General features: G+C 41.7%; 1 protein-coding gene across 1 annotated transcript in view; it reads right to left on the minus strand.

The window, feature by feature from the left end:
- Window positions 1–7,779: 7,779 nt before the first annotated feature.
- The window catches only part of SMTNL2 (smoothelin like 2), a 127,312-nt gene continuing 107,771 nt past the window's right edge, over window positions 7,780–27,320 (minus strand). The window contains exon 9 of the mRNA XM_075854144.1: window positions 7,780–10,394. Coding sequence (XP_075710259.1) covers window positions 10,268–10,394 — 127 coding nt within the window. The 3' untranslated portion in view covers window positions 7,780–10,267. The remainder of the gene's footprint in view (window positions 10,395–27,320) is intronic.

Genomic DNA, 27,320 nt, shown 5'->3' on the forward strand with positions numbered 1-27,320 from the left:
GTATATCTGTAATGTTTAGAAAAAGCAATGCTAGCGATGGGGAAGGAGGAATTGTAATTCCTGTGAGTTCTGACAACAAAAGGAACTAAGAATCCCAAAGAGTTTTGAGCAACGGACATGTCCATAAAATATGTAATAAAGTCCCCTTACCCCCACAATTTCTCCAGCAATAATGGGAAGCATTAGGATACATATGTTGAAAGGCAGAGCCTGTGATTTTCCCATATTAACCTTATAAAATGCTAAATCACCAAAGTCCTGTATAATCTTAAAGGTGGCAGATAAAGAGGTTTCTGGTTTTTCCAGGGTCAAGATTATGTCATCCGCGTATAAAGAAATGCAATGAGGTCGATCTCCTATCTGTACCCCATGAATGTGGTCTAATAGCCTGAGCGAATGGCTCTATGGAAAGAACGAAAATCAAAGGTGACAATGGGCATCCCTGCCTAGTCCCGTTTGTTAATGGAACTCTTTCTGAAGAGTTTTTGATAACAAAGAGTCTCGCCGATGGGGAGGTGTAAAGAGCTTTAATTGCATTCACTATGGATCCCACAAATCCCATTTCATCCATCACCGAGAAAACGAACGACCAATTAACTCGGTCAAACGCCTTTTCAGCGTCCAGAGTTACTATAACAGCCTGAGTCCCCAATCCATTCAAATGATCTAAAATATTAAGAACCCTCCTAGTATTTTCAGGAGCCTGCCTACCTTTGACAAAACCGACTTGGTCCCTATGAACCAGAAAGGGAACCTTAGAGGCTAGACGGTTCGCAAGAACTTTAGCATAGATTTTTAAGTCAGAGTTAAGGAGGGATATGGGATGAAAATGTTGTGGTGAATTTGGTGCTTTTCCTGGCTTTGGAAGGGTGACTATCACTGCACTCAACATCTCCTTAGGAAAGGAACCCTGAATAATGGCATGCTGCAGAGTGTCAAACAAATAAGGCAGAAGGGATTCTTCAAAAGTTCTATAGTATATACCAGATAAACCATCGGGGCCAGGGGCTTTATGCATCAGGAGAGATCTAATGATTTTGGAGATTTCCAGTTCCGTTAAAGGGAGATTCAAATAGTTCAGTTGGTCGAGTAATAGACGTGGGAGGTTCAGGGTATGTAAAAAAAATCCTTAACGGCTTGTTGAGCAGACTGAGGGTTTGCAGGAGAGGGATGTAAGTTATATAGGGAATTATAATATTCCATACATTTCTGTGCTATATCCGCAGGGGGATAGATTTTAGTGGATCGATGAGAAATGGTATCTTACTCTTAACAGCCATTGTCTTCAATCTATGTGCTAAAAGTTTACTAGCTTTATTGTCCTGAGAATAATATTGTGCTTTAATAGATTGTTTAATGTATAAATATGAAAAGAACTTGCAATCTCGCAATTTAATACGAAGAGTCCGCAACGTCTCAATATTATCCAACGTTATATCGGATTTATTTAAGGATTCTAAAGGACGTATTTGCGCTAGTATGTCATCAAATTGATGCTCCCTTTCTTTCTTTGCTCTATGCCCCCACTTTATAAAAAGACCTCTCAAGTATGCCTTATGGGCATTCCAGAGAACAAATGGATCCTGTACAACAGAATTAACATTTAACAAGAAATATTCATCAAGGCCCTTACGCAGTTCTTCTGTATACTTAGGGTGGGAAGTATTATTTCTCCATAAGAAATGCAGTGAAGAGGAATGAGCTTCATTAACACATATAGTAATAGCTGCATGGTACGACCACTTAATTATCTCAATAGTAGATTTCTCCACTTTCTGTAATAAAGATCTACTAACAAGAAATAGATCTATGCGAGAATAAGACCGGTGTACCGGTGAGAAAAAGGAGTAATCCCTTTCCGAGTCATGTTGAATGCGCCATACATCAAAAATGTCTTCTCTAAGGAGGACAGGGGCTAAGGATTGGGAGTAGGATCTATGTACACTTGTGGAGTCCATCATAGGATCATGTATGGTATTAAAATCCCCACAAACCACCAATTCGCCTTGTTTAACCTTATTGATTTTACGGAATAATTTGTTAAGGAAGCGGAGTTGGTGTGTTTGGAACATATGCAATGACGATCGTAAATAACACATTGTTAAGTTCTCCAATTTGAATGATATACCTCCCACACGGATCCAATAAAGATGAAATTGGAGTAAACGCCTACTGTATTCCTTATTGCGAGGAGTACCCCCCTTTGTTTTTTGCTATGGTGAGAAAGAATAACGTAGGGTGTTTTATTCTATGGGCATCTTGTTCTATTATACGAGTCTCTTGTGCACACATTACACCTGAAAGAGCCTCTTTCCAAAGAAATGATCTTTTATGGGGACTTTTCAAACTTCACATTTAGGGAAACAGACTTAATCATCCTAATATATTAGAGAGCGCTATATTGTAAAAATGAAAAATCCGGTAATACACACACACATTGTTTATCATCTGGTAGGGATCCATAGGAGAGGGGATTTCAAAAGAACTAATCACATTCGGTAAGAATAAATCATTATACCATAGAAGTATAAGTGCGTCCAGCATTTGAGCAGTACAGTACATCACATATCTAGCTGGGAGAAATCTTAATCAAAAGGAAACAAAAGGTAACTCGAGACCCAAAAAGTAGAGTCCTACAGATTAAATATACACAATAAACACATATACAGCTGTACGAGCAATAGAAAACTAGTGGGACGGTCACTCAGGGCTCGGATTCCAGAGACATGGTCAAACTCCAATCGGCAGGTGTGACACGAGGTAATGTTAACTCTTCAACGAGGAATTGACTTCCGAGGTGGCACCACCTGCCATTCCCTTTCCAAGCGGTTGGATGAGATCGCACCATCTTCTGAAAAATCAGAAAGTGGAAAATTCCACGTTTGCAGGAACTTTCCGTCCCTCAAGCAAGGTGGAGATAACATGTAATGATCCATTATGACGTATCAGAATTTTCATAGGGAATCCCCATCTGTAGGCGATTATCTGATCTCTTAGTATAGCCGTAAATCGGAGATACATTTTTCCGCAGGCGGAGTGTAGCCAATGATAAATCAGCAAATAACTTTATATGTTGATATGGCGATGGCAGGTCTCCAAGTAGCCGAACAGAGGCCATCAATTAGTCTTTCAACAAACATGGTAATGAATTCGGATGAATACATCTTCCGGATGAGGTACTCTATGTGCCTTGTCGATTATTATGTCGGTAGCGGAACTTGCCGGCCATATAGCCAACATAATCTCTTGTACGTGTTTAGTGAGATCCCTTGGTTGAATGTCCTCCGAAATGCCCCTGATCTTCACATTGTTCCGCCTGGAGCGGTCTTCAAGGTCTATGAGCTTTTAAATTTCAATTTCTGCTGATAAATCAGAGTGTGAATCCACAAGATTGTTGTGTGATGTAGCGAAGTCTCCCATTTTGTTCTCTATATGGTGTATCCGCTGACCCAGTCCCTGCATTGTAGCATTAATGGGGGCTAATAAAGCCGTGAATTCTGTATGCATAGAGATGCTGAACACTGCGTTCAGCATCTCTTTCATCAAAGTGCCTGATGCAGGACGATCAGTTGTAGGAATGTCTCTGAATGCAGTTACTACTGAGGGCGACACATGGGGAAGAGAAACACCATCGCTTACCTCCACATCCTGACGATTCTGCATGCGCGACTTGAGGCGCCGTGTTTCAGGCCTAAGTGAAGTGGAAGATGGCGTCGACCACATGGTGCTTTTGGCGCCGAAATCCTCCGATGGCTCCACAGCCAAGGGGCTATAGCGGGAACCCAGAATAATCGAAGATCTCCGTGGGTCCGTTGAGATAAGTGGAGAACGTTTACCTTCTTGGGAAGAGCCTGAAGAAAGTGGTGAAGCCGGTTTCCCCGGGCTAGATGTGTGTGAGCGGGAAGCGAGGCCAGAAGCCCCTTCTCCATCCCGGTCTTTATCAAAGTAGAAGTCCAACTTGCCTTGTTGTTTAAGGCTTCTCTTGCCTCTTGTCATCATGAGCAGTTCAGTCCGCTTCTTCCAAAGCCCAGATTGTACGTTAGAAGAGCCTTGCTTTGAAATCAGCGTTAGGCCCTGTTCACACGGAGTTTTTTTGCAGGAGGAAAATTCCTCCTGTAAAAACTGACCCTGGAGGTTTTCATGTTTGACGTGGTTTTTGACGTGGTTTTTGACGCGGTTTTCCAGGCTGTTTTTGCCGAGGTTTTCACACGCATGAGGCTGGGTTCACACAACCATGTTACGTCCATAATGTACGGAACGTATTTCGGCCGAAAGACCCGGACCGAAGACAGTGCAGGGAGCCGGGCTCCTAGCATCATAGTGATGTACGACGCTAGGAGTCCCTGCCTCTGCGTGGAACTACTGTCCCGTACTGTAATCATGATTACAGTATGGGACAGTTGTCCTGCAGCGAGGCAGGGACTCCTAGCATCGTACATAAGTATGAAGATAGGAGCCCGGCTCCCTGCACTGTCTTCGGTCCGGGTTTCCGGCTGAAATATGTTCCGTACATTACGGACGTAACATGGTCGTGTGAACCCAGCCTGACATCCTTCTGTCAACGGATCTGTCACCATTGAAATGAATGGTGATGCAAACGGAACTTACTTCACACTTGCCTTTCCGTTGAGGGGTTCCCCTGACTGAAAGCACCGACGGAACCCCTCAGCAGAAACCACGCTGATGTGAACAGGCCCACATTAAAAAAAACATTGTTTTCTGTTTGCATCATCATTGACTTCAATGCTGATGGATCCGTTGCTAATGGGATTCCCTACACTGCGGTATTGGTTCAGTCGAAACGAAAGAACCCTTTGCACAACGGGGACAAACAGAAACCATTAGCAACGGATCTGTCACCACTTCACACTTGCCTTTCCGTTGAGGGGTTCCCCTGACTGAAAGCACCGACGGAACCCCTCAGCGGAAACAACGCTGATGTGAACAGGCCCACATTAAAAAAAAAAAAAAGTATACTTACTTCTTGAATCAATTTCCCAACATCAATGTCCATTCGGTGGTACACCTCTGCTGTCGTCATTTCTGTTCCTGAAATGTTAAAAAAAAATAAAAAAAGAGATGACATACATGAACAACTGCATAACAAAATTAAAAAATTAAAAATTAAAAAATTGAAAAAAAAAAATCTAAAAAAAAGATTAAAAAAAAAATTCTAAAAAAAATAATGCACAGCTCCATACATGTATAGCATGTATGGAGCATAGGAGCAAGTGCACTTACTTGGATTAGATTTGGATGCAGGACTTCGGTTTTCTGTATCCCTGAGTTCTGTCCACGATGTTTTTCAGGCTCCACGAGCAGACAGGAAATGACAGCCCCTTTCTGGGCTGGACTAGCAGCAGGAGACGACTCCTGCAAGAAACTCCTCCAAAACTCTCGGCAATATACTCGTCAGAAAACACCTCACTAGTTCGAGGTGTTTTTTGACGTGTCCCCATTGCTTTCAATGCGGTTTTGGACGCGGAAACCGCATCAAGAAGGGTCATGTCCCTTCTTTTTGCCGCGAGGCGTTTTTTTTACTCGCGGTAAAAAAACGCCTCCGTCTCCCATTGAAATCAATGGGAGTCATTTTGGGTCGTTTTCCGACGCGTTTTCCGCGTCAAAAAACGTGTCAAAAAACTCCATGTGAACAGGGCCTTAGTGTTGCCGAAGCTCGGGAATCAAGCTGCCATGTCTCTCGGCTGCCAAGCCACGCCCCTTGTTGGTGCATTTTTATTCAAGGGCTGTGTGATGGTGATATTTCTTGTTCCTTTGATGTAATTTTCATCCTTGTAAGAAATTCTGCAGCATTTCCGCTGCAAATTACGCTGTACATCAGAAAAATGTCGGGAATCAGTCCACTTTCCGCAGCAATAATTGACATTCTGCGGAACTAAAATTACGCACCGCAGCGTGGATGACATTTGTTAAATCTCACCCACTTTGCTGCAACTGTATTTCGCTGCGTATTTTCCATCCACAATTCCAGATAGAAAATACGCAGCAATTTCGTTACGTGTGGACGAGCCCTTAGAAGTGCTCAATATCTCCCCATAAACAGCCTAAGGCCTTATTCACACAAGCGTGGCCAATTTGCCTGAATAAAGCCAGAACAGATCATAATTTTACTTCTAACCGGGATTTTTAGCACTGATGGATACAAGCACCCGGAATGAACAGTTCCTTTTACTTGAAATTACCAGAAATCTGAGCAGAGCAACAGGACTTCTAAGAAACAAACAGAAGACTCCATCCAGTCACTTGACACTCTGCAATCACAGCTATTGACAGATGCAGATCCAAGTCACTCTAATAATATCACAGACTTCTGGTGTCTGATTTCCAAAGAACTAGATTTGTAGCCTGAACTTCTGGAGTTAATAGCTACAGGGGCGCTTAAACTGTTACACACGGAGGATGTCTCAATTTATTAGAAAGTGCAAATGCTATTTACACAGTAAAAGTGACAGAACTGTCAGCTAACAGAAGAGCCTTCCGGGGCTTTCCTTATAGTAGTAACCCATTAATAACCAGGGTTTATTACAGATTCCTTATACAAAACAACAATAGCAACATATGGAGTCTGCTATCATGTAGATTGTTTCCTCCACCTGTGCAGGACTTGCTATTTACTTGTTAGGCAAACACAACCAATAAGGGGGTGTCACCTAGGTTGCCGTAGACGTTTTGTAGCTCAATAGTGCGGATTACAATTTTACCATGAAACTTACATTCCAAGGAAATAAATTGGCGTCATATTCACATGCAACTTTCATGAGTTTTTTAAAAAAAATTTGGCACTACAAATATCAATAAACCAATTAAAAACGTACCCATAGGCCCCCATTTACATTACAGTGGCCAAAAGAGTATCCTTCTGGACTCCGCTGGGGTAGTATGCACTGGCAAAACTTTTTTTTTACGGTTGAGGAAAGCGCAGCAGTCTGCACTTTCCTATACAGTGGGCCACCGAACAAAAACGTATACTGCGTAGTATAATTTTTTATTTTTTTTAACATTGTGGCCAGTGGCCTACGTAGATTTCTATGGCTTTACAGTGGCATATTTCAGAGCAATGCTCTGTGAGCTAAACACATCAGCAGCAGCTGCACAAATCTATCTGGTAGTTACCTACAATGTATCAGCCTGGCGTCCAGGGTGTTTATCTCACAGAGCAATGCTTCAATTTGGAGCAATGGAAAATAGCAACCTGTTGTAATGATATACAAGACAATAATAGCTATAAAAAAAATCTCTGGAAAATGTCTGGCTAGCCTTAATAACCTATGCAATGACTGGTAATATCCCTGGTGGTCTAGGGCATTGAAGGGGTTGATGGTAACATCACTGGTGGTATAGGGTAGTGTAGTGAAAGGGGTAACTGTCTGTAGACTGCTTAGACCCACAAATCCCACATCATCAGCTACCCAGCCTATCACAGAGCAGCTAGGACAATCATAGATTCTCTGATTGGATGACTGGGATAATGCCGGGTCAGTGTAATCTTTGAGAGACTTATAGCAGGCCTCTGGGCCCCTGTGCAGTTGAACAGGCTGCACTGGCTATACGTCCACCCCTGCACGGCTATATGAACGGTCTGTGTGCGAGACGTATTCTATGTGCCACATTCGGGATCGGATCCAGTCAAGGGAAAGTCCTGGATCTGATACTTTGGTGCAAATTTGTGATTGATTTACATTTTACATTAGTTTCCAAGGCAAGATGATGATGATGATGATGCCAACTGGATGGTAGCATTAAGTAGTTATGACACAGATGGAAGGAATCAGTGTTTTTATTAATATCAGCCAATAGGGAACAAGCAAACTTCAGTCTTCTTCCCCAGCCTGTCAAACAATATGCTGCCTAATACATACATTTCCCACTAGTGTCATTTGCCAAAACAATAAAATCTAAACTGCATTAAAAAGTCAGTGCATACACAAGAGCACTACCAAGAGGATGTGTCTAGCAGAAATGCTTAAAAACATGGTGGAGTGACTGTGACCTTATTTCATCATCAATTTACACGTAATTGTATAATTGTGCACAAATAGAAAATTGTACTTTGTGGGGTTTGCCATTAAAAAAACATTCAACCATAGTAAGATCATCGCTGCCCAATACTTTCCCTACTCTTAAAGTGGATCTGTCAGCTTAATATGTGCAATAAGGGCAGCATATTACAGATACAGGTACCTACTAGTAGCCAAAATGGCACAAAAAAAAATATGTTGTGCCATTTAGCTAATGGGAGAGCTGAAAGGATACAGTAGGACTCTGTTATGAGTCAGATGTTTTCATGAGGGGAGCACCCCCCCCACCTCTCTCGGAGGTGACTGACGGGCTTTTGTATATGCACGTATACATAGCAGACTGTCAATGACTGGCCTAAAGGAGGGGGGGGGGAAGCTCTACCCACATGAAAACAGCGGACTCATAACTATGAGCACATTGTATTTTTTCCCATCGCTCCTATAAGCCAAAATACTAACATTTTCTTGTGCCATTTTGGCTACTAGAAGTAAGGACCTGTAGCTGTAATATGTGGACCTTACATAGGGCAGCATATTAAAATGACAGATCCACTTGAAATAGGACAGGACAGCTCTCCCGACATGCCTATTTCAGTTATTACTTTCAATCTACATTAAATGATGATTCTGGAGCATCTTTCCTGGGAACTCTGATGTGCCATTCCTCTGTTATTCCTCTTGGAAATGCATGAATATATTGACAGCTGTGTGTAACCATTCCCCTTGTAAACAGGATGTTTCCCTACAAACTGTTTCATCATTGCTGAGAGTGTGAGGATGTCTGGAGACACTATTGTCAATGAGAACAGTAGTTCTTGGAACTCAGCATTGTGCGGTTATTCCTCTTGGAAATTTATGAATAAATTGATAACTGGGTTTTACCGCTCCTCTTGTCAATAGGGTGTGTCCCTACACACTCTGACCCTGTCTAATGAGTGCTGAACGTATCAGACTTTGTAGAGACACACCCCATCATCAAGGGGGAAGAATAACACCCAGTTGTCAATTTATTCATACATTTCCAAGAGGAACAACAGAGGAACGGCACAAGAAAAAAAGGCTCCAGAATCGTTATTTTATGAGGTATGCAAGTTAATAAAAAAAACACACATCAGGGGAGCTGACAGATACGCTTTAAAAAATAAATACAACACAAAAGTATGCATACACATATCCATGGTAATGACTATAAACATGTGTCAGCTATATCACTTTCTAAGAACGCAGTACAAATATTATACTTCTATTTGTAATAATAGAATATAAAAAAAAAACCTTACTTCATTTAGTTAAAGCTTCCATATTAAAGTCAAATGGCACGATATGAATCCATTAAAAGCTAGCAAATATTATGTGAGTCAAACAGGATTCTGTATAAAAACAATCTACGTAGCCCTTTTATTGGAGGTCTGTTATTCTGAATTAAGATTGGCAGTGATCGCGGCACATGGAAACCCTGCATGTATAATAACAATATATACTTAAGCAGTTGACACAAAAAAAAACCCAAAAAAACTTAAAAATAAAAAAGGATTTTCTATTCTTTGGCTCATGCTTGAGATCACAATTTAGTCCATAACATCATCTTCTATTGCACGGACGAGGACATGGGTATATTTTATAGAAATATTAGATAACAGTTGCCCGGCTTAGAAGATACATGCATAGTCTATGTTCCCTGGGGTGAATGTAGGATAAAAAAAAAAGACCTTAATAAATTTGTAAAGAATTTTAAAAGCAAAAAACAAAAAACAAAGCTGCAGTGCAGTAACTGAATGTAGTGGGTTCAGTCCATTAGCACCAGGCTGATCACCACAACATTGGCTCGCTTCTGTAAGTCGGAGTCTCTTGCTCTACACTTCACTTCTTTGTCGGCACCTCGTTGCACAGGATCGGTTGGTTTCACAAGGCCAGACAATGAGCCACCAGGGTGTCATTCAGATAAGAAGCAGACTATCAAAACAAGTCCAGAGGTGACAAAACCAACACACCCACCGCCTTTTCTGTCAAGCACAACCTGAATGATTTTGTAAAAAATAGTGTCCTGAGCACCTTGTGGACATTCCTGTGTGATCCGTCTCCCTGAAGGCAGCCACAGTGTCAGCTGCAAGGGAGATGGATGGAAAGACATGTTGTCAGGAGGCTGCTGTGAGGAGTGGAGGATGAATGGAGAAAGAGACCAGCAGTCACCGTGTTGCGGATGGGAAACCTTGACAGTGTTGGCAGAGAGGTCACTCAAAACGTCGCAGGTGGTTGTAGAGAGACTGGACATAGGTGAACACACACATAGGATCCGGCTTTCTGCCCATCATCAGCATGTCTTCAACTTCAATGAGTCGGTCACAATGAGCCATTTTTCTGAAATAAGTAGCAAAATAACAGGCAATCATTGACGGAAGCATTGATGTATGGGAATAGCAGGTAAAACTGCCGTAACTACTTATCCTAGTCTGAAAGGAAGTCAACTGTGTCACAAACAAGTTCAATCTGGTTACAAAATGGACAATTAATAATAATGCATTTTTATTGTAATAAGAAAATTACATGGTTACCGTTTCATTGAACAAATTCACAATTTATTTATCTTATTACTATAAATGTGATTGATTGCATTTTATTTTGTGTTAAGGATTACTTGCATATTCTAATCTGAAATGACAGAAATATAAAGTTTTTGCAGACTTGAGCTCTGTCAGCGCTGGCTAAATCCAAGCACATGAAGAGCAGGTGGATGCAAGCGCCATTATTACCAACGGTTCATCAAACCTCATCATAATCCTTTGCATGTAATCCGAGATTTTGGAGAACCCTGTGTCAGAAATCCTGCCGCTATTAATACTAATCTGCAGACTGGGTCAGAAGTGAATTTGTTACTGTGCTTTAAGTGAAGTATGAACATTGTGGCACAGGATAAAACAATCTACACAAGTGCCTTGGCATTAGTACACCAGGTCGTCCACTTAATGAGGGGCTGGGTATGAAGGTAAACATTACATTTCTTCCCCTTCCAGAGAAAAAGATAAATCCTGAAATCTGATTAAATTAAGGAGTCTGGTAAACCAGATTACAATCGCGAAACTGGTATTAAAGAAATAGCTGGAATATTGGTTTCATGTAATTATTTAAGGCCTCATGCCCACTTCAGTTTTTTTCATTCAGGGTGCTATCCGTTTTTGTCACTGATAGCACCCTGAACCCATTCATTTCAATGGGCCCATGCACACTTCCATTATTTTTGACGGATCCGTTCCGTTAAAAGTAGAGCATGTACTACTTTGGTCAGTGATTCCGTTACTGGTGGGCCCATAGAAGTCAAATAAAGTTCAATACTTTCCATTTTTTTTTTTAACGAAAACACGGAAGTGAAACGTCCATTTGAAACGGAAACACGGAACGGACACGGAATACACACGGACACCATAACTGACACACTGATTCGTGAGAAACGGCCGTGAAAATGGGGATGGAAGTGTGCATGAGGTCTAATGGCCATTAAAAGGAAGAGCCGTAAACCTGTTATCTCTATAGGCCTCCGTAATGATATGGAAAGTGAGAAGGGGGATTCCCCTTGGATTGTGTCACAGGAATCCCTGTGACGCGATTGTGGGACATACCATATATGGGCAGACAGCCCAGGATCCATTGAAGGACTCCAGGGCTGTCTTACCATATTTTCTGTTAGGGCATACTTAGGTATGTCCTAACAACTGCCTGTGTACTATCCGTACACAGGCTAATGTACTGGGATATAGATATATGCCAGTACATTAAAGTTTAAAAATAAAAGTAAAAGTAAAAACAAAGTAATATTAAATTTAAAAAATACACACGCCTTTTATACAATAAACATTAAAATAAGTCTCAATACATAAAATATACACATATTCCGTATTGGCGCGGCCGTAATAACCTGCACAACTATTTTTTTGCATCATTTATTAAGTGTGCGCTGTAAAAAAATACAATAAAAACTGCTTTCTTTCACTTATTGTGAGGCACGAGGTGTGATGAATTTAACCTCCATGTGGCCCATATTAATAGTAATTAACCCCATCATGTACCTTACACATTAACCCATTATGACTCAGAAACATGATGGGGTTAATTACTATTAATGAGGCACATTCAAAATTCATCACACCACGCGCCTCACATCAGAAAATGGAAGAACATTTTTTTATTACTGTTGGCAAAGTATCGTTTTTGGTATCGAAATCGCAATACTACACAAAGTATCGGTATCGAAGTCCAAATTCTGGTATCGTGACATCCCTATTTTGGACAACCCATAGTTAAGCTGGTCACAGGTTTTCCTGCTGCTAGGACCTTATTGATCAGTTGTAATCTGTAGGGGAACCTAGCAGCAAGTGTTCAATTCCCCTGCAGTGCCACAACAGGTGTAGCAAACACTGCACACTTCCCATTGAAATCAATAGGTTGTACATGTAACACACAGATATGCCGGGTCCGGGGAGACAGATAAAGAGGCCCTTTGTAGCCAACCTCCACTTTGGCTAACAGATGAGGGACCTAAATGAGGACCCCTCTCTATTAATTTGGAATTTCCTAATAGGGTAGTGGAAAATGGGGTTCCTAAACCAAACCTTAAAAAAAGACAAACGCTCAGCAGCGACTCTTATTTTAAAAACTATGTAAACCTCTGCAGTTTTTAAAAAAAAACAAAAAACATTGTATTATGGTATTTTAAAAAACAAATAGTTTTTTTATTAAAAAAAAATGTGTAATTTTTGAGATACAGCTTCTATATATCCTGGATACATAGAAGCTGTATATTTTGCTCTGAGCCAAATCTGGGCTGATCGCTTCAGTGACACGAGTCCTGCGTGTCTGACACGCTGGATCCACATGTTAGGGCCTGTTCACATCTGCGTCAGGGCATTCAGTTGTTCTTCTCCGTTAGAGGAGCAGAACAAGGGAATGCCGGACGGAACGGTTTCGTTGCAACACGAACACCACCGGGGGGCTATGGAACCCATTGACTTTAATAGGTTCCCTCGGCAGTCAGTCTGGGCGCTCCTGGTTTTACTAGAAAAAAAAAAAAAGCGCCGCATGCTGCTCTATTGTTTCCGGAAATCTCTGGCGGAGCCTCCAACGCAGATGTGAACAGGCCCTTATAGAGCACATCTATGTTCATGAACAGATGTGACCAATAACAGGCGGATCCTGCGTGTCAGAGATACAGTACCCACTTTTACAGAAGCCGTCAGTCCCGCTCATCTGAACTCTTAGAGATGTGATCAGAGACACGCAGGTCCCGCTGTCACTGAAGCAGTCAGTCCCGTTGACCTGACGGATTCAGCTCTGAGCGCAAGATACAGCTTCTATGTATGAAGGATACATAGAAGCTGTAGCTCAAAAAGAAAAACATTTTTTTATATATAAAAACCAATTGAAAACTTGTTTAAAGTACCATAATACCTTCTTTTATTAAAAAAAATAAAATATAAAAAAGTGCAAAGGTTTACATATCCTTTAATGTATAATCAGGTTACACAAAATGAATAGTTTTTTTGCGACAGGCACATTGACGCCAGCACTTTATTATAAAGCAGGCCTCTAGTCAACAATACAAAGGATTACCATGTAGATCTTGCAGTTTACCATGGCGCAATCTTGTGCCTTTTAGGTAAGTAAAGGAGTAATGTTGGATCACAGGTGGGGAGTAACACATCAGAGATGACATACTATGCAACTCCTGTTAACACATTGAATTCCACCGAACTATGCTTGTTTACTTTTAGGTGGAGATATTGTTAAATGTAGACCCTGCACATAGCAAACTTTTATATAAATCAAAAACACTAGACGCTTTAGGCTATGTTCACAAAGAGTTTTTTTGCAGGCAGAAATTCTGCTCCAAAACTCCGTCTGGAATTTTGAGGCAAATTTTCATCTGCCTGCACGCGGTTTGCTGTTCCTTTTTTTTTCCAGCGTTTTTCCCCGCAGCCATTGAGCGTCGCGGGCAAAAACCGCCGCGAAATACGCTTTCTCTGCCTCCAATTGATGTCAATCGGAGGCCAGAGACGTTAATGCCCAAACATAGGGCATGTCGCTTTTTTCCCGCGAGACAATTTTTCCGCTCGCGGGAAAGAAAAAAAAAAAAAAAAAAAACACCTTCGACTCCCATTGAAATCAGTGGGAGGCATTTTAAACCGTTTGGCGCGTTTTGCGACATGGCTTCCGCGTCAAAAAACTCTGTGTGAACTGGCCTTTACAGTCCTTTTTTGTGTACAAGCACTGCAGGATTCAGTTCTGAATCACTAAATTACATAGGAACATCATCCTTTGTATTCGGCAGTGTCTAGAAGTAATGGGGACAGACATACACTACCGTTCAAAAGTTTGGGGTCACCCAGACAATTTTGTGTTTTCCATGAAAACTCACACTTATATTTATCAAATGAGTAGCAAAGTGACTAGAAAATATAGTCAAGACATTGACAAGGTTAGAAATAATGATTTTTATTTGAAATAATAATTTTCTCCTTCAAACTTTGCTTTCGTCAAAGAATGCTCCATTTGCAGCAATTACAGCATCGCAGACCTTTGGCATTCTAGCTGTTAATTTGCTGAGGTAATCGGGAGAAATTTCACCCCATGCTTCCAGAAGCCCCTCCCACAAGTTGGATTGGCTTGATGGGCACTTCTTGCGTACCATACGGTCAAGCTGCTCCCACAACAGCTCTATGGGGTTGAGATCTGGTGACTGCGCTGGCCACTCCTAGTTCTTGCATAATTTGGAGGTGTGCTTTGGGTCATTGTCCTGTTGTAGGATGAAATTGGCTCCAATCAAGCGCTGTCCACAGGGTATGGCATGGCAGTGCAAAATGGAGTGATAGCCTTCCTTATTCAAAATCCCTTTTACCTTGTACAAATCTCCCAATTTACCAGAATCAAAGCAACCCCAGACCATCACATTACCTCCACCATGCTTGACAGATGGCGTCAGGAACTCTTCCAGCATCTTTTCAGTTGTTCTGCATCTCACAAATGTTCTTCTGTGTGATCCAAACACCTCAAACTTCGATTCGTCTGTCCATAACACTTTTTTCGAATCTTCCTCTGTCCAATGTCTGTGTATGTTTGCCAATATTAATCTTTTCCTTTTATTAGCCAGTCTCAAATACGGCTTTTTCTTTGCCACTCTGCCCTGAAGGCCAGCATCCCGGAGTCGACTCTTCACTGTAGACATTGACACTGGCGTTTTGCGGGTACTATTTAATGAAGCTGCCAGTTGAGGCGTCTATTTCTCAAACTAGAGACTCTAATGTACTTGTCTTGTTGCTCAGTTGTGCAGCGGGACCTCCCACTTCTCTTTCTACTCTGGTTAGAGCCTGTGTGTGCTGTCCTCTGAAGGGAGTAGTACACACCGTTGTAGGAAATCTTCAGTTTCTTGGCAATTACTCGCATGGAATAGCCTTAATTTCTAAAACACATGAATAGTCTGTCGAGTTTCACATGAAAGCTCTCTTTTTCTAGCCATTTTGAGAGTTTAATCGAACCCACAAATGTAATGCTCCAGATTCTCAACTAGCTCAAAGGAAGGTCCGTTTTATAGCTCCTCTAAACAGCAAAACTGTTTACAGCGGTGCTAACATAATTGCACAAGGGTTTTCAAATCATCCATTAGCATTCTAACACAGTTAGCAAACACAATGTACCATTAGAACACTGGAGTGATGGTTGCTGGAAATGGGCCTCTATACACCTATGTAGATATTGCATTAAAAACCAGACGTTTGCAGCTAGAATAGTCATTTAGCACATTAACAATGTATAGAGTGTATTTCTGATTAATTTAATGTTATCTTCATTGAAAAAAACTGTGCTTTTCTTTCAAAAATAAGGAAATGTCTAAGTGACCCTAAACTTTTGAACGGTAGTGTAGGTCAGGTTCACAAAGTGCAGTTTTGTGGCAGTTTCCTTTATGTTCCACATACCTTTAAACGTATGCACCTTAAAATGACCGTGCGTGGTTCAGATAGTGAAAAACATGGGAAGGCTGGAGTTTTTTCTATTGCTTCCATATTATAGCAGTATTCTCCCGACGAAGCATTGCTTTTAGGGTAGAATACCTTCATAATATGGTGTTGTATGGCGGCACATGGAGCGCTTACAGCACAGTGTTCAATATGTTGATAAGAAACTACTACTGGCACGATGGAATGGCTTCAGATCAATACAACAAAGCATCAAAATAGAGTCCAACATATGATCAAACCTTGGATTGGCAAGAATACCCAATACAGTGTTTCTGAGTCAACACTTGGCAGGTGTTATATATCTACACTAATACTCGTGTGGCCAATAATAAAGCAAATTACATCTCAAAGTAGCAAATCCAGGATTTTAATTTGACTTTTTCACTCAGTCACGGGTAATAATTTATCTATTTTACCGATCCCCATTGTAATAACGGTGTGAAAACAATCTGTTCACACTTTGTAAAGAGCAAGTTAAAGGAACAGTGTCATCACAAATTATTTTTTTATATGTTAAAGATGTTAGTGCTTTATTAAAAACGTTTATATTTGTGTGTTTGTGTTTTACTTTTTCTTATTTTTACACTTTTTCTTCCCTATGGGGGCTGCCATTTTTTGTTCCATTTCTGTATGTGTCGATTAACGACACATACAGACATGGAATACGGCAGCCACAGTCCCATAGGGACTGCGAACGGGTCCCGTCCCATTCACTTCTGTGTACGGCGTCTGTGTGGGAACTGCGCATGCGCCGCTCCCACAGTGTCCAATTTGAAATTGGCGCCGTCCGGCGGCCATTTTCCTGTGGACCGGAAGTTGCGGCCGGACAGTAATATTACTACTTCCGGTCGCGGCTTCCGGACTTGTGCACTTGGACCAGCGGCAGCAGACGGAGCGGACGGGCCGGAGGGAGCCGCGGCGGCAGGAGCAGGTAAGAGATTTCAATGTATGTTCGTGTGTGTTTACTACTGTATGTAAACCTACTACACTGTGTGTTAGCTCAAAAAATGGCGACACACAGTGTAGGAGGTTACACCGTTCAAACCCCTCGTTTATCCCGGCACTAGCCAGGATAAAGGAGGGGGGGATGCTGAGAGCGCACTAGAGCGAGGGCTTTTTACCCAATTTTGCAATGCTGCAATTTTGGGAATAGCTCCATCTAGTGACCAGAAATGGGAAATATTATAAATTAGAATCCAATTGAATCCAATTTATAATATTTCCTGACTCGTGAAAAAAATAAAAAAAATTTGAACAATGTTTAATCACCTACACACTAAATGTTTAATTTAAAAAAAAAAAAAACATGTTTTTCTGGCAACACATTCCCTTTAATGTGTAACTGACAAGATACAACAAGGCTCTTTGTCTGAATAGGATGCTTGCACTTGGATGAGCCATGTGATGCCCACAAATCTTCAGATATTCATACATCCCACATGAAAGCTGAAGCCAAATAAATAATAATGGGTATAAGGGTATGTTCACACGCCCTATTTACAGACGTAATTCAGGCGTTTTACGCCTCAAATTACGGCCGAAAAAACGGCTCCAAACTGTCTGCAAACATCTGCCCATTGAATTCAATGGGTCTTACGGTGTTCTGTGCAGACGGGCTTTTTTTTTTTACGCGCCGCTGTCAAAAGACGGCGCGTAAAAAGGCGCCTGCCTCAAAGAAGTGCATGTCACTTCTTGGGACGTAATTGGAGCCGTTTTTCATTGACTCCATTGAAAAACAGCTCTAATTACGTCCGTAATAGATGCCGCGAAAAACGCGTGCACTTGTCAAAACGTCTGAAATTCAGGAGCTGTTTTCGCCTGAAAACAGCTCTGTCATTTCAGACGTAATTGGCGTTGCCGTGTGAACATACCCTAACTGTTACTGTGTTAGGTTTCTAGTCTGAATGAAGACCTTGCTCGTATTACTTGTTCATAGTCACACCACATCAAGAAGTTTGTGTTATGCTGTAATGTAACTTGCCAAACAGAAAGAGTTAAGAATGGCTACAGACAGAGGTATACATAGCAAACTCATGATCCGCACCTCCTTTGGGGGAAAAGGGGAGGGGGTTAGGATAAGATGAAGTCATTATGAAAACATTCCTGAAACACAAACAATAACTGAGCCCGGGGGGCACGTGTACAAAGAGCAAAAGTGATTACATGTGCCAGCCAGGGTTCACACTGATACAGGACTGACTCAGGTGCCCCCCTAAGTGAAAAGTCTGCGCAGACCCTTTGGCTCTTCAAAGTGCTCAGCCTCAGTTTTTTGTGGATCACAAGCAGCCGGAGGCAATAACACCAATATTTCCTGTGTTCTATATTTAACTGAAATACTAACTGGACAGAAAGGAAAGAAACCCCGGAACACAATTTTACCGTAGTTACGTTGAAAAAAAAGCTATGACTGTACAAGTGTGGAGGAAGCCTAAAACTTTTATAAAAGTGCACTAAAATAATGCCGGTTATGAAGGCAGGATCGATTTATGATATATTGCTATTATTGGTTGTAACCTTCAAATTCTGCAGTAGATTTAGATCAGTTATGAAAGTGATTTTTATATGTGAAAATTGATTAACATGTTTCCGAGCTAGGACGAGGGATAGGTAGAGTAATTGGCACCTAAAAACACTCATATGGGCTGTCTTGTTGATTGGCGCTCGTTAGCTCCTTCCACAAGTAGCAATAATCAGTTATGTATAGGGATGAGCGATCGTTACTATGATCACTCGTCTCCATACATTTCCATTATGTCGGCAGAACATCTACCTGTTTACACAGGAAGATGTTCTGCCAACTGGCAACCATTTTATTGGCTGCATAAACGAGCATATCAGCTGATGAACGAGCTCGTTCATGCATCCCTCCAAATACTCTAGTCTATTGAAGTGCAAAAAAATAGGACATGACCTATTTTTTCACTGACCCTTCACATGCGCCATTGAAACAACGGTCATGTGAACAACTCCATTTTAAAAATACATGAGTCCGTGAGGCAGCCGTTGTTTTAACAGCCGTCACACGGACATCATATACGCTCGTCTGAATGAGCCCTTAGCAATCACCTTAAAACCTGTCAGTATGTAGAACTGTTAACTTGCATGTGAATATCATACAGATCAGCTAATTTAATTTGCAAATTACCAAGAGTGCATGCTAAAGAATCTCCGTGTGCAACGGAGGATGTTTAATGCTGTATATTCACCGATTTAGGATAGTCCACAGCGGGGGTTGCAATAACGCCTGTACAGGCAATATTACGCTTTAGGTCAAGGGTCTCAAACGCGTGGGCCCCGGAGGCTGTCATCTACGGCCCGTGGGGCACTGTAGCTCCCTTGGGAGGGGAGAGAGCAGGCCAAAGTAGGAGTGTCTGAGTGCTAGAAGCGACTTTGCTCCGGGACTCTGGGTCTGGGGAAGCCCCTTACATCACTGTCCATATATGGACAGTGATGTCAGGAGCAGAGCTGGAGTCCCAGGCAGAGCAGACTCCAACTCTGGGGTTGCCCCTGACATCACGGTCAATATATGGACAGTGATGTCAGGGGCTTTCCCAGAGTTCCGGAGTAGAGCCTATACTAGTGCTCTGCTCTGGGACTCAGACTCTGGTGTTGCCCCGGACATCACATTCCGGTCCAGGAGGATCTCCCGATGTCACTGTCTACGGACAGTGATGTCAAGGACTCCTCCAGCAGAGGAATCCCCGGCCAAGGCGTCGGCAATGCTCTGGATGGGGATTCCACTTCTAGAGGGAGCCCCAATGGAGCCATCTACTGGGGGGTGGGTGTGTGTGGCACTAGCTACCGTGTCATTATCTACTGGTGGGCGTGTGGCACCATCTCCAGAGGGCACCATCTACAAAGGGCTGTCCAAACTTGACATTCTTGTGTCTGCCAACTGAGCCGCCAGACTGCATTTAAAACTGGATTGTTTTAATAAGCACATGGAGTAAACGCGCAAATTTCATGAAAATTTAAACCGAACGGTATTATTATAGTTGAAATATAAGGACTTACCAGGTCAAGTAGAAAGTTAGGCGTCATAAAACTGTCAGATTTAAATTATTAATCACATTCTTTCACTTATATGGTTACTTTGCGACCCTTTCACATTTCTTTTCCCTTATGTTTTTTTAATAAATGTATCTACTCAACACACTCTACCCTCTTTTTCCCTCTGCTTATCCCCAGGCAGATATCACAAACATCAGATTCATATGACACTACATACACTTTATTATTTTTTAGTAGTTATCACAAACACCAACAGTCATATTTATTATCTTTTGAAATGCCGACATGTCTTCATGCTCATTCGAACTACTCAATATGTCCTGGGGTTGCGCATACGGCGGTTGTACCTGGGAGCCTCGCCCTGGCTCTCTGTCGTCTACACGTTCTCACTGCGCCTGCTCTGTTCCCATGGACACGCGTCCTTGGGGGCACGCAGGCGCACTGGGTGCGTGACGACAGAGGGCAGGGATCTCGCGGCTCAAGTCGGGTTCCCGCGCATGCGCCGTGGACCAGAACGGGAAGACAAACACCGGAACTCCATATTTACTGATAATGGAACTATAAATAAAACATGGCAATGCAGCTCAATATACACTACCCCCTGAGGAAGCCATTGGCGAAACGCGCGTCGGGGCGTCACGTTTTCAGGCTACAGTGTGGGGCCTTCACTACATCTATTTCTATGGGTAAGCCCACCTTTACATATTTGTATGCAAGGTACATACTTATTGTGATCTATATGAATCGCTGATACTCTACTTTTTTTCGCTGGCACTGACACTACTGAATGTGTTTGTATACATGCATAACCTATCTAGCGATCTTCTCTGTGTTTAAATACTTTCATAGACTTACATGTTAGTATCACTCTATAACTACGTAGCTGCTATTTCGCTTAGATTATGTCAGGCATGACCTATGCTGGACTTCAACTTAGTGCCTAGGTTTATTTTTGTGCCATGGTGGGTTCAATACCCCTTAAAAACTCCTAAATGTTTTTGTAGCCACCACACTGTGTTCCTTTTTTATTCGGATCCGTCTTTGAATTTTAGATTTCATATTGTGTTGTATGTCCTAATAAAATCTGCTATTTTTTCTACTCATTTGTGGCGTAATAACTTCTCCTTCTCCAAGTTTCTCATGGTATTATTATAGTAATGTAATATTGTTATAGTAATGTAGTATTATAGTAATGTAGTGTTACAGTAATGTAATTATTGTTATAGTAGTTCAAATAATTAATTGATTAACAAATAATTTTGGATTGTATCAAAATTGAAAGTAATGTGGCCCGTTAACTTCAAATTTTTTCAATGTGTGGCCCGTTTACCATGCCGAGTTTGAGACTCCTGCTTTAGGCCTAGTTCGCATAACGTTTTAAGCCTATGTTTAGCACGTATGTTGGGAAAGCTCCAGATGAACACGTTAAACGTATTCATAGGGCTCAATTAGCCCGATTGAGACCAAAAGTGTGTGCTTTTGGTCTCAGCCAGGCTGGTATACGTCAGTATCCCTTTTTTTTGAAGGATGGAATAGCGTGTTAGACTACACAATTACATTTTTTGGCAGGATCCCTCAGAATGTATGCTGCGCGATCCATTGATTAACATATGTAAATAAAGATAGATTTACCAATGCCACCCTCTCCCTATTGCGATCCCTTCCCCAATCAAGCAATAAAATCTTCCCTACATTTATATTTCTACACTATGTATGTAGGAAAGATTCTATTGCCATGCTTAAGTGGGGGAGGGATGGCAATAGGGAGAGGGTGTGATAGGCAATGTGATCTATCACCCTTACTTATGAGGCTGCGCTTTTATCGTGCATCTGCATAAATAAAATAACATGCAAATAAACATATTACTACATGTCATGAAAGACTTTATATTATTTTTAGCCACTTGCTAGGCTCCTAAACTGCCACCATGTCGATATACCGTCCTCATAATCAGGCTGCCTATCTTCAAGCATGCCTTAGTGTTTTTGAGTAGTATTTTTAGCCATGGAGAAGTGCGTGATTTATACTAAGAGGAGTATTTTTACTCGCCTGTTAATTCCCCTGCTGTTTTAGGCATGCATGTCCTTTGAAATACATTAGGGACGATATCAGGGATTTTGTTCTGAATTTTTAGCCGCCCATTTAAGGGCAAACCCCCAGCTTTTCTTGGCTAGGAAAACTTTTAGGGCATGATTAGGGCAGCATACAACAATGAGAGTGCATGTTTATTTACCCTAAAAGAAGTCACACTCCATCACAGTTTACTATTATTTTAATGATACAATATAAAAGACCACCTCCGGTGGAAAGACAACTTTCCATATCTGCATCCCCCACGTGACTGTATACCACACTCTACACTTCTTTTATGTAATCTGTACTCACTTTTTTAACTGCTGCCTTGTCTGTGAATAAAAAAAGCCTCCATCTAGGTTCTTATATTTGCCGAGCTTTCTCTTCCTCTCTGATTTGCTATCAATCCCATGGTGCTTCAGCACAGCATCACATGACCAGCTAAAGACCATACCATTTCTGCATGCTGGGTGATTATCATTCTCTATATTCTCCTGAGTAACCATAAGTATACAGGTCAGGGAGTCTGCACTATATTCTTCTACATTATACCCGTGTGACAGGAACCTGTCTAAGTACCAGCGGTAGCTGGTGATAGAAGTTTCTGTCCATCCCCCCTGTGCAAAACTAGTGTGGTACAATAACTGCTGAAACCCGTGGTGACACATAGATCTCCATAGACTCGTAGAAAAGCACAGTTTTTTTTCAATGAAGATAACATTAAATTAATCCGAAATACACTCTATACATTGTTAATGTGCTAAATGACTATTCTAGCTGCAAACGTCTGGTTTTTAATGCAATATCTACATAGGTGTACAGAGGCCCATTTCCAGCAACCATCACTCCAGTGTTCGAATGGTACATTGTGTTTGCTAACTGTGTTAGAAGGCTAATGGGTGATTAGAAAACACTTGAAAACCCTTGTGCAATTATGTTAGCACCGCTGTTTAGAGGAGCTATAAAACGGACCTTCCTTTGAGCTAGTTGAGAATCTGGAGCATTACATTTGTGGGTTCGATTAAACTCTCAAAATGGCTAGAAAAAGAGAGCTTTCATGTGAAACTCGACAGTCTATTCCTGTTCTTAGAAATGAAGGCTATTCCATGCGAGAAATTACCAAGAAACTGAAGACTTCCTACAACGGTGTGTACTACTCCCTTCAGAGGACAGCACACACAGGCTCTAACCAGAGTAGAAAGAGAAGAGGGAGGCCCCGCTGCACAACTGAGCAACAAGAAAAGTACATTAGAGTCTCTAATTTGAGAAATAGACACCTCACAGGTCCTCAACTGGCAGCTTCATTAACCCCTTAATGACCAGCCTATTTTAGACCTTAATGACCAGGCTATTTTGTACGTTTTTCAATCGTCGCATTCCAAGAGCTATAACCCTTTTATTTTTGCGTCAACATAGCTGTATAAGTTGTATTTTTTAATAGCACCATTTTGAGGGAGATATTATTTATTGATTAACTTTTATTAACTTTTTTGGGGGGGGGGGGGGAATAGAAAAAAAATCAGAAATTTCGCCACACTTTTTTGCGTCCTAAATCTACGCCGTTTACCGTGTGGTATAAATAACACAATAAGTTTATTCAGCGGGTTGTTACGATTGCAACGATACCAAATTTGTATAGTTTTTGTATGTTTTACTACTTTTACACAGTAAAAACGCTTTTTTTTCAAAATTATTTGTTTTTGCATCTCCATATTTGAAGAGCCGTAACGTTTTTATTTTTTCGCCGATGCAGTTGTATGAGGGCTTTTTTTTTGCGGGACGACTTGTCGTTTCTCTTGGTACCATTTTGGAGTAGATGCGACTTTTTGATCACTTTTTAATCACATTTTTTTAAAGTCAGGATTCACAGAAAACAGCAATTTTTCTGTCGTTTTTTTATTTTATTTTTTACGGAGTTCACCGTGCGGGTTAAGTAATGTAATAGCTTTATAGTCGGGGTCTTTAATAGTAAAGCAGTTTGTAAAGGGAAAAAGTGGGTTTTTCATTTTTTTTTTCACATTTTTTTTAATTAACTTTATCACTAGTCCCACTAGGGGACTTTAATATGCGATTCTGCGATCGCTATTATAATACACTGCAATACTTCTGTACTGCAGTGTATTATGCCTGTCCGTTTAAAACGGACAGGCATCTGCTAGGTCATGCCTGCGGCATGATCTAGCAGGCATTCATTACTGGCAGACCTGGGGGCCTTTATTAGGCCCCCGGCTGCCATTAGAGACACTGACACTCGGCGATCGTATCGCCGGGTGTCGGTGGGAGAGGGAGGGAGCTCCCTCCCTCTCTCCAAAACCACTCCGATGCGGTGCTCGCTATTGCGCACCGCATCTGAGGGGTTAAAAGGGTGAGATCGATACTAATATCGATCTCACCCGGCAGAGCAGGGATGCCCCCAGCCCTCAGCTGCCTCTAGAAGCTGTGAGCAGGGAGATTTGACAGCTCCCTGCTCTGTTTACTTATTCCGATGCCGCGACGTAAAAAGTCTATGGCATCGGAATAAGGCCCGTTAGTGACCGACGTAAAAACACGATGGGCCGTCTACAGTGAAGAGGCGACTCCGGGATGCTGGCCTTCAGGGCAGAGTGGCAAAGGAAAAGCCATATCTGAGACTGGCTAATAAAAGGAAAAGATTAATATGGGCAAAAGCACACAGACATTGGACAGAGGAAGATTGGAAAAAAGTGTTATGGACAGACAAATCGAAGTTTGAGGTGTTTGGATCAGAGAGAGAGAAAGAGAGAGAGAGAGAAAGAGAGAGAGAAAGAGAGAGAGAGAGAGAGAAAGAGAGAGAGAGAAAGAGAGAGAGAGAGAGAGAAAGAGAGAGAGAGAGAGAGAGAGAGAGAAAGAGCGAGAGAAAGAGCGAGAGAAAGAGCGAGAGAAAGAGCGAGAGAAAGAGCGAGAGAAAGAGCGAGAGAAAGAGCGAGAGAAAGAGCGAGAGAAAGAGCGAGAGAAAGAGCGAGAGAAAGAGCGAGAGAAAGAGCGAGAGAAAGAGCGAGAGAAAGAGCGAGAGAAAGAGCGAGAGAAAGAGCGAGAGAAAGAGCGAGAGAAAGAGCGAGAGAAAGAGCGAGAGAAAGAGCGAGAGAAAGAGCGAGAGAAAGAGCGAGAGAAAGAGCGAGAGAAAGAGCGAGAGAAAGAGCGAGAGAAAGAGCGAGAGAAAGAGCGAGAGAAAGAGCGAGAGAAAGAGCGAGAGAAAGAGCGAGAGAAAGAGCGAGAGAAAGAGCGAGAGAAAGAGCCAGAGAAAGAGCCAGAGAAAGAGCCGAGAGAAAGAGCCGAGAGAAAGAGCCGAGAGAAAGAGCCGAGAGAAAGAGCCGAGAGAAAGAGCCGAGAGAAAGAGCCGAGAGAAAGAGCCGAGAGAAAGAGCCGAGAGAAAGAGCCGAGAGAAAGAGCCGAGAGAAAGAGCCGAGAGAAAGAGCCGAGAGAAAGAGCCGAGAGAGAGAGCCAAGAGAGAGAGCCAAGAGAGAGAGAAAGAGCCGAGAGAGAGAAAGAGCCGAGAGAGAGAAAGAGCCGAGAGAGAGAAAGAGCCGAGAGAGAGAAAGAGCCGAGAGAGAGAAAGAGCCGAGAGAGAGAAAGAGCGAGAAAGAGCCGAGAGAGAGAAAGAGCCGAGAGAGAGAAAGAGCCGAGAGAGAGAAAGAGAAGAGCGAGAGAAAGAGCGAGAGAAAGAGAAAGAGAGAGAGAGAAAGAGAAAGAGCGAGAGAAAGAGCGAGAGAAAGAGAAAGAGAGAGAGAGAAAGAGAGAGAGAGAGAAAGAGAAAGAGCGAGAGAAAGAGCGAGAGAAAGAGAAAGAGAAAGAGAGAGAAAGAGAGAGAGAGAAAGAGAGAGAGAGAGAGAGAGAGAGAGAGAGAAAGAGCGAGAAAGAGAGAGAAAGAGCGAGAAAGAGAGCGAAAGAGAGAGAGCGAGAAAGAGCGAGAAAGAGAGAGAAAGAGAAAGAAAGAGAAAGAGAGAAAGAGAAAGAGAGAGAGAAAGAGAGAGCGAGAGAGAGAAAGAAAGAGAAAGAAAGAAAGAAAGAAAGAGAGAGAGAAAGATATATATATCGTGAGATATAGAGAGAGCGATAGAGAGAGCGATATATATATATAGAGAGAGAGAGAGAGAGAGAGAAATTTTATATATATATATATATATATATATATATATATATATATATATATATATATATATATGAGAGAGAGAGAGATCTAAGCAGAAAAAAAAATAACATGTGAGAGAGTGACACATGAAATACCATAATGGAGCACATGGGAAATGTTTAGTTTTGGCTGGAGTGTCCCTTTAAATATTTCATGGCCTTCTTCTGTGAACATTGACTTTTAAATGGTAGGTGCAGAAAAAAGTGATCTGAAGTATCTCCAGAAGAGCTCGTCTCAGGGGAGTCATCTGTAATATACTTTTTCAGAAAAACAGGTGATATGTCTCCTGTAAACACCTTGCAGAGTTCTGGAATTTACTCTTTCAAGACCTGCGCTGCCCAAGAGAAAAACCCATTCTCTGTTCACCAGTCCGTGTTCAGCTTCACTCTGATGTATGTTAGAGAAGATGCTTCAGGTTGCAGCAGCTTTTGTTGTAACAAATGAAGGCATCTTCAAAAGCAAGCCAAGAGGTATCCATGACAGCTATGTGGTAAATGGATATCCAAGGTATTCCGAGACATAATAAAATGGTGTGCAAGGAGGTCATGCAGATCAGGGTAAAAACTATTTTATACCATCCATGTTCATGAGAATTTCTGTCCAGGCATTCAGCATGTGTTTTCGATTGCTAGTCTTGTTAAAACAACCAGACTGATTATAGCAAAAAGAAGGTTGGGTTAAACAAATCTTGATGCAAAGTGATGACACCGCTTTTTTGCTAAATAAAATAAATATATAATAAATATAGATATTTTCTTTCAGATTTATTTATGTTTTGCATGGTAAAAAGGCGAACACTTTGTGAAATAAAACCACATTTGAAAATATTTACACTACAATATTATACACTGCAGACAGATACATGCTCATTGTCTGCCCTGCACTACAGATCAAAGCTGGCCTTTTCCTTCACAGCTGGAAATGACCCTAAATTCACACTTGCGTTATATAAGTATACGTTTACCTCTCTTCCATCAGAGGAAGAAAGGATCGCAAGATTAAACGGAAAGCAACGGTTCCATTAGAATTACCATTGATTGCAATGGTTA

The sequence above is a fragment of the Rhinoderma darwinii genome, chromosome 2, assembly GCF_050947455.1.
Source record: "Rhinoderma darwinii isolate aRhiDar2 chromosome 2, aRhiDar2.hap1, whole genome shotgun sequence".
Classification (NCBI taxonomy): domain Eukaryota; kingdom Metazoa; phylum Chordata; class Amphibia; order Anura; family Rhinodermatidae; genus Rhinoderma; species Rhinoderma darwinii.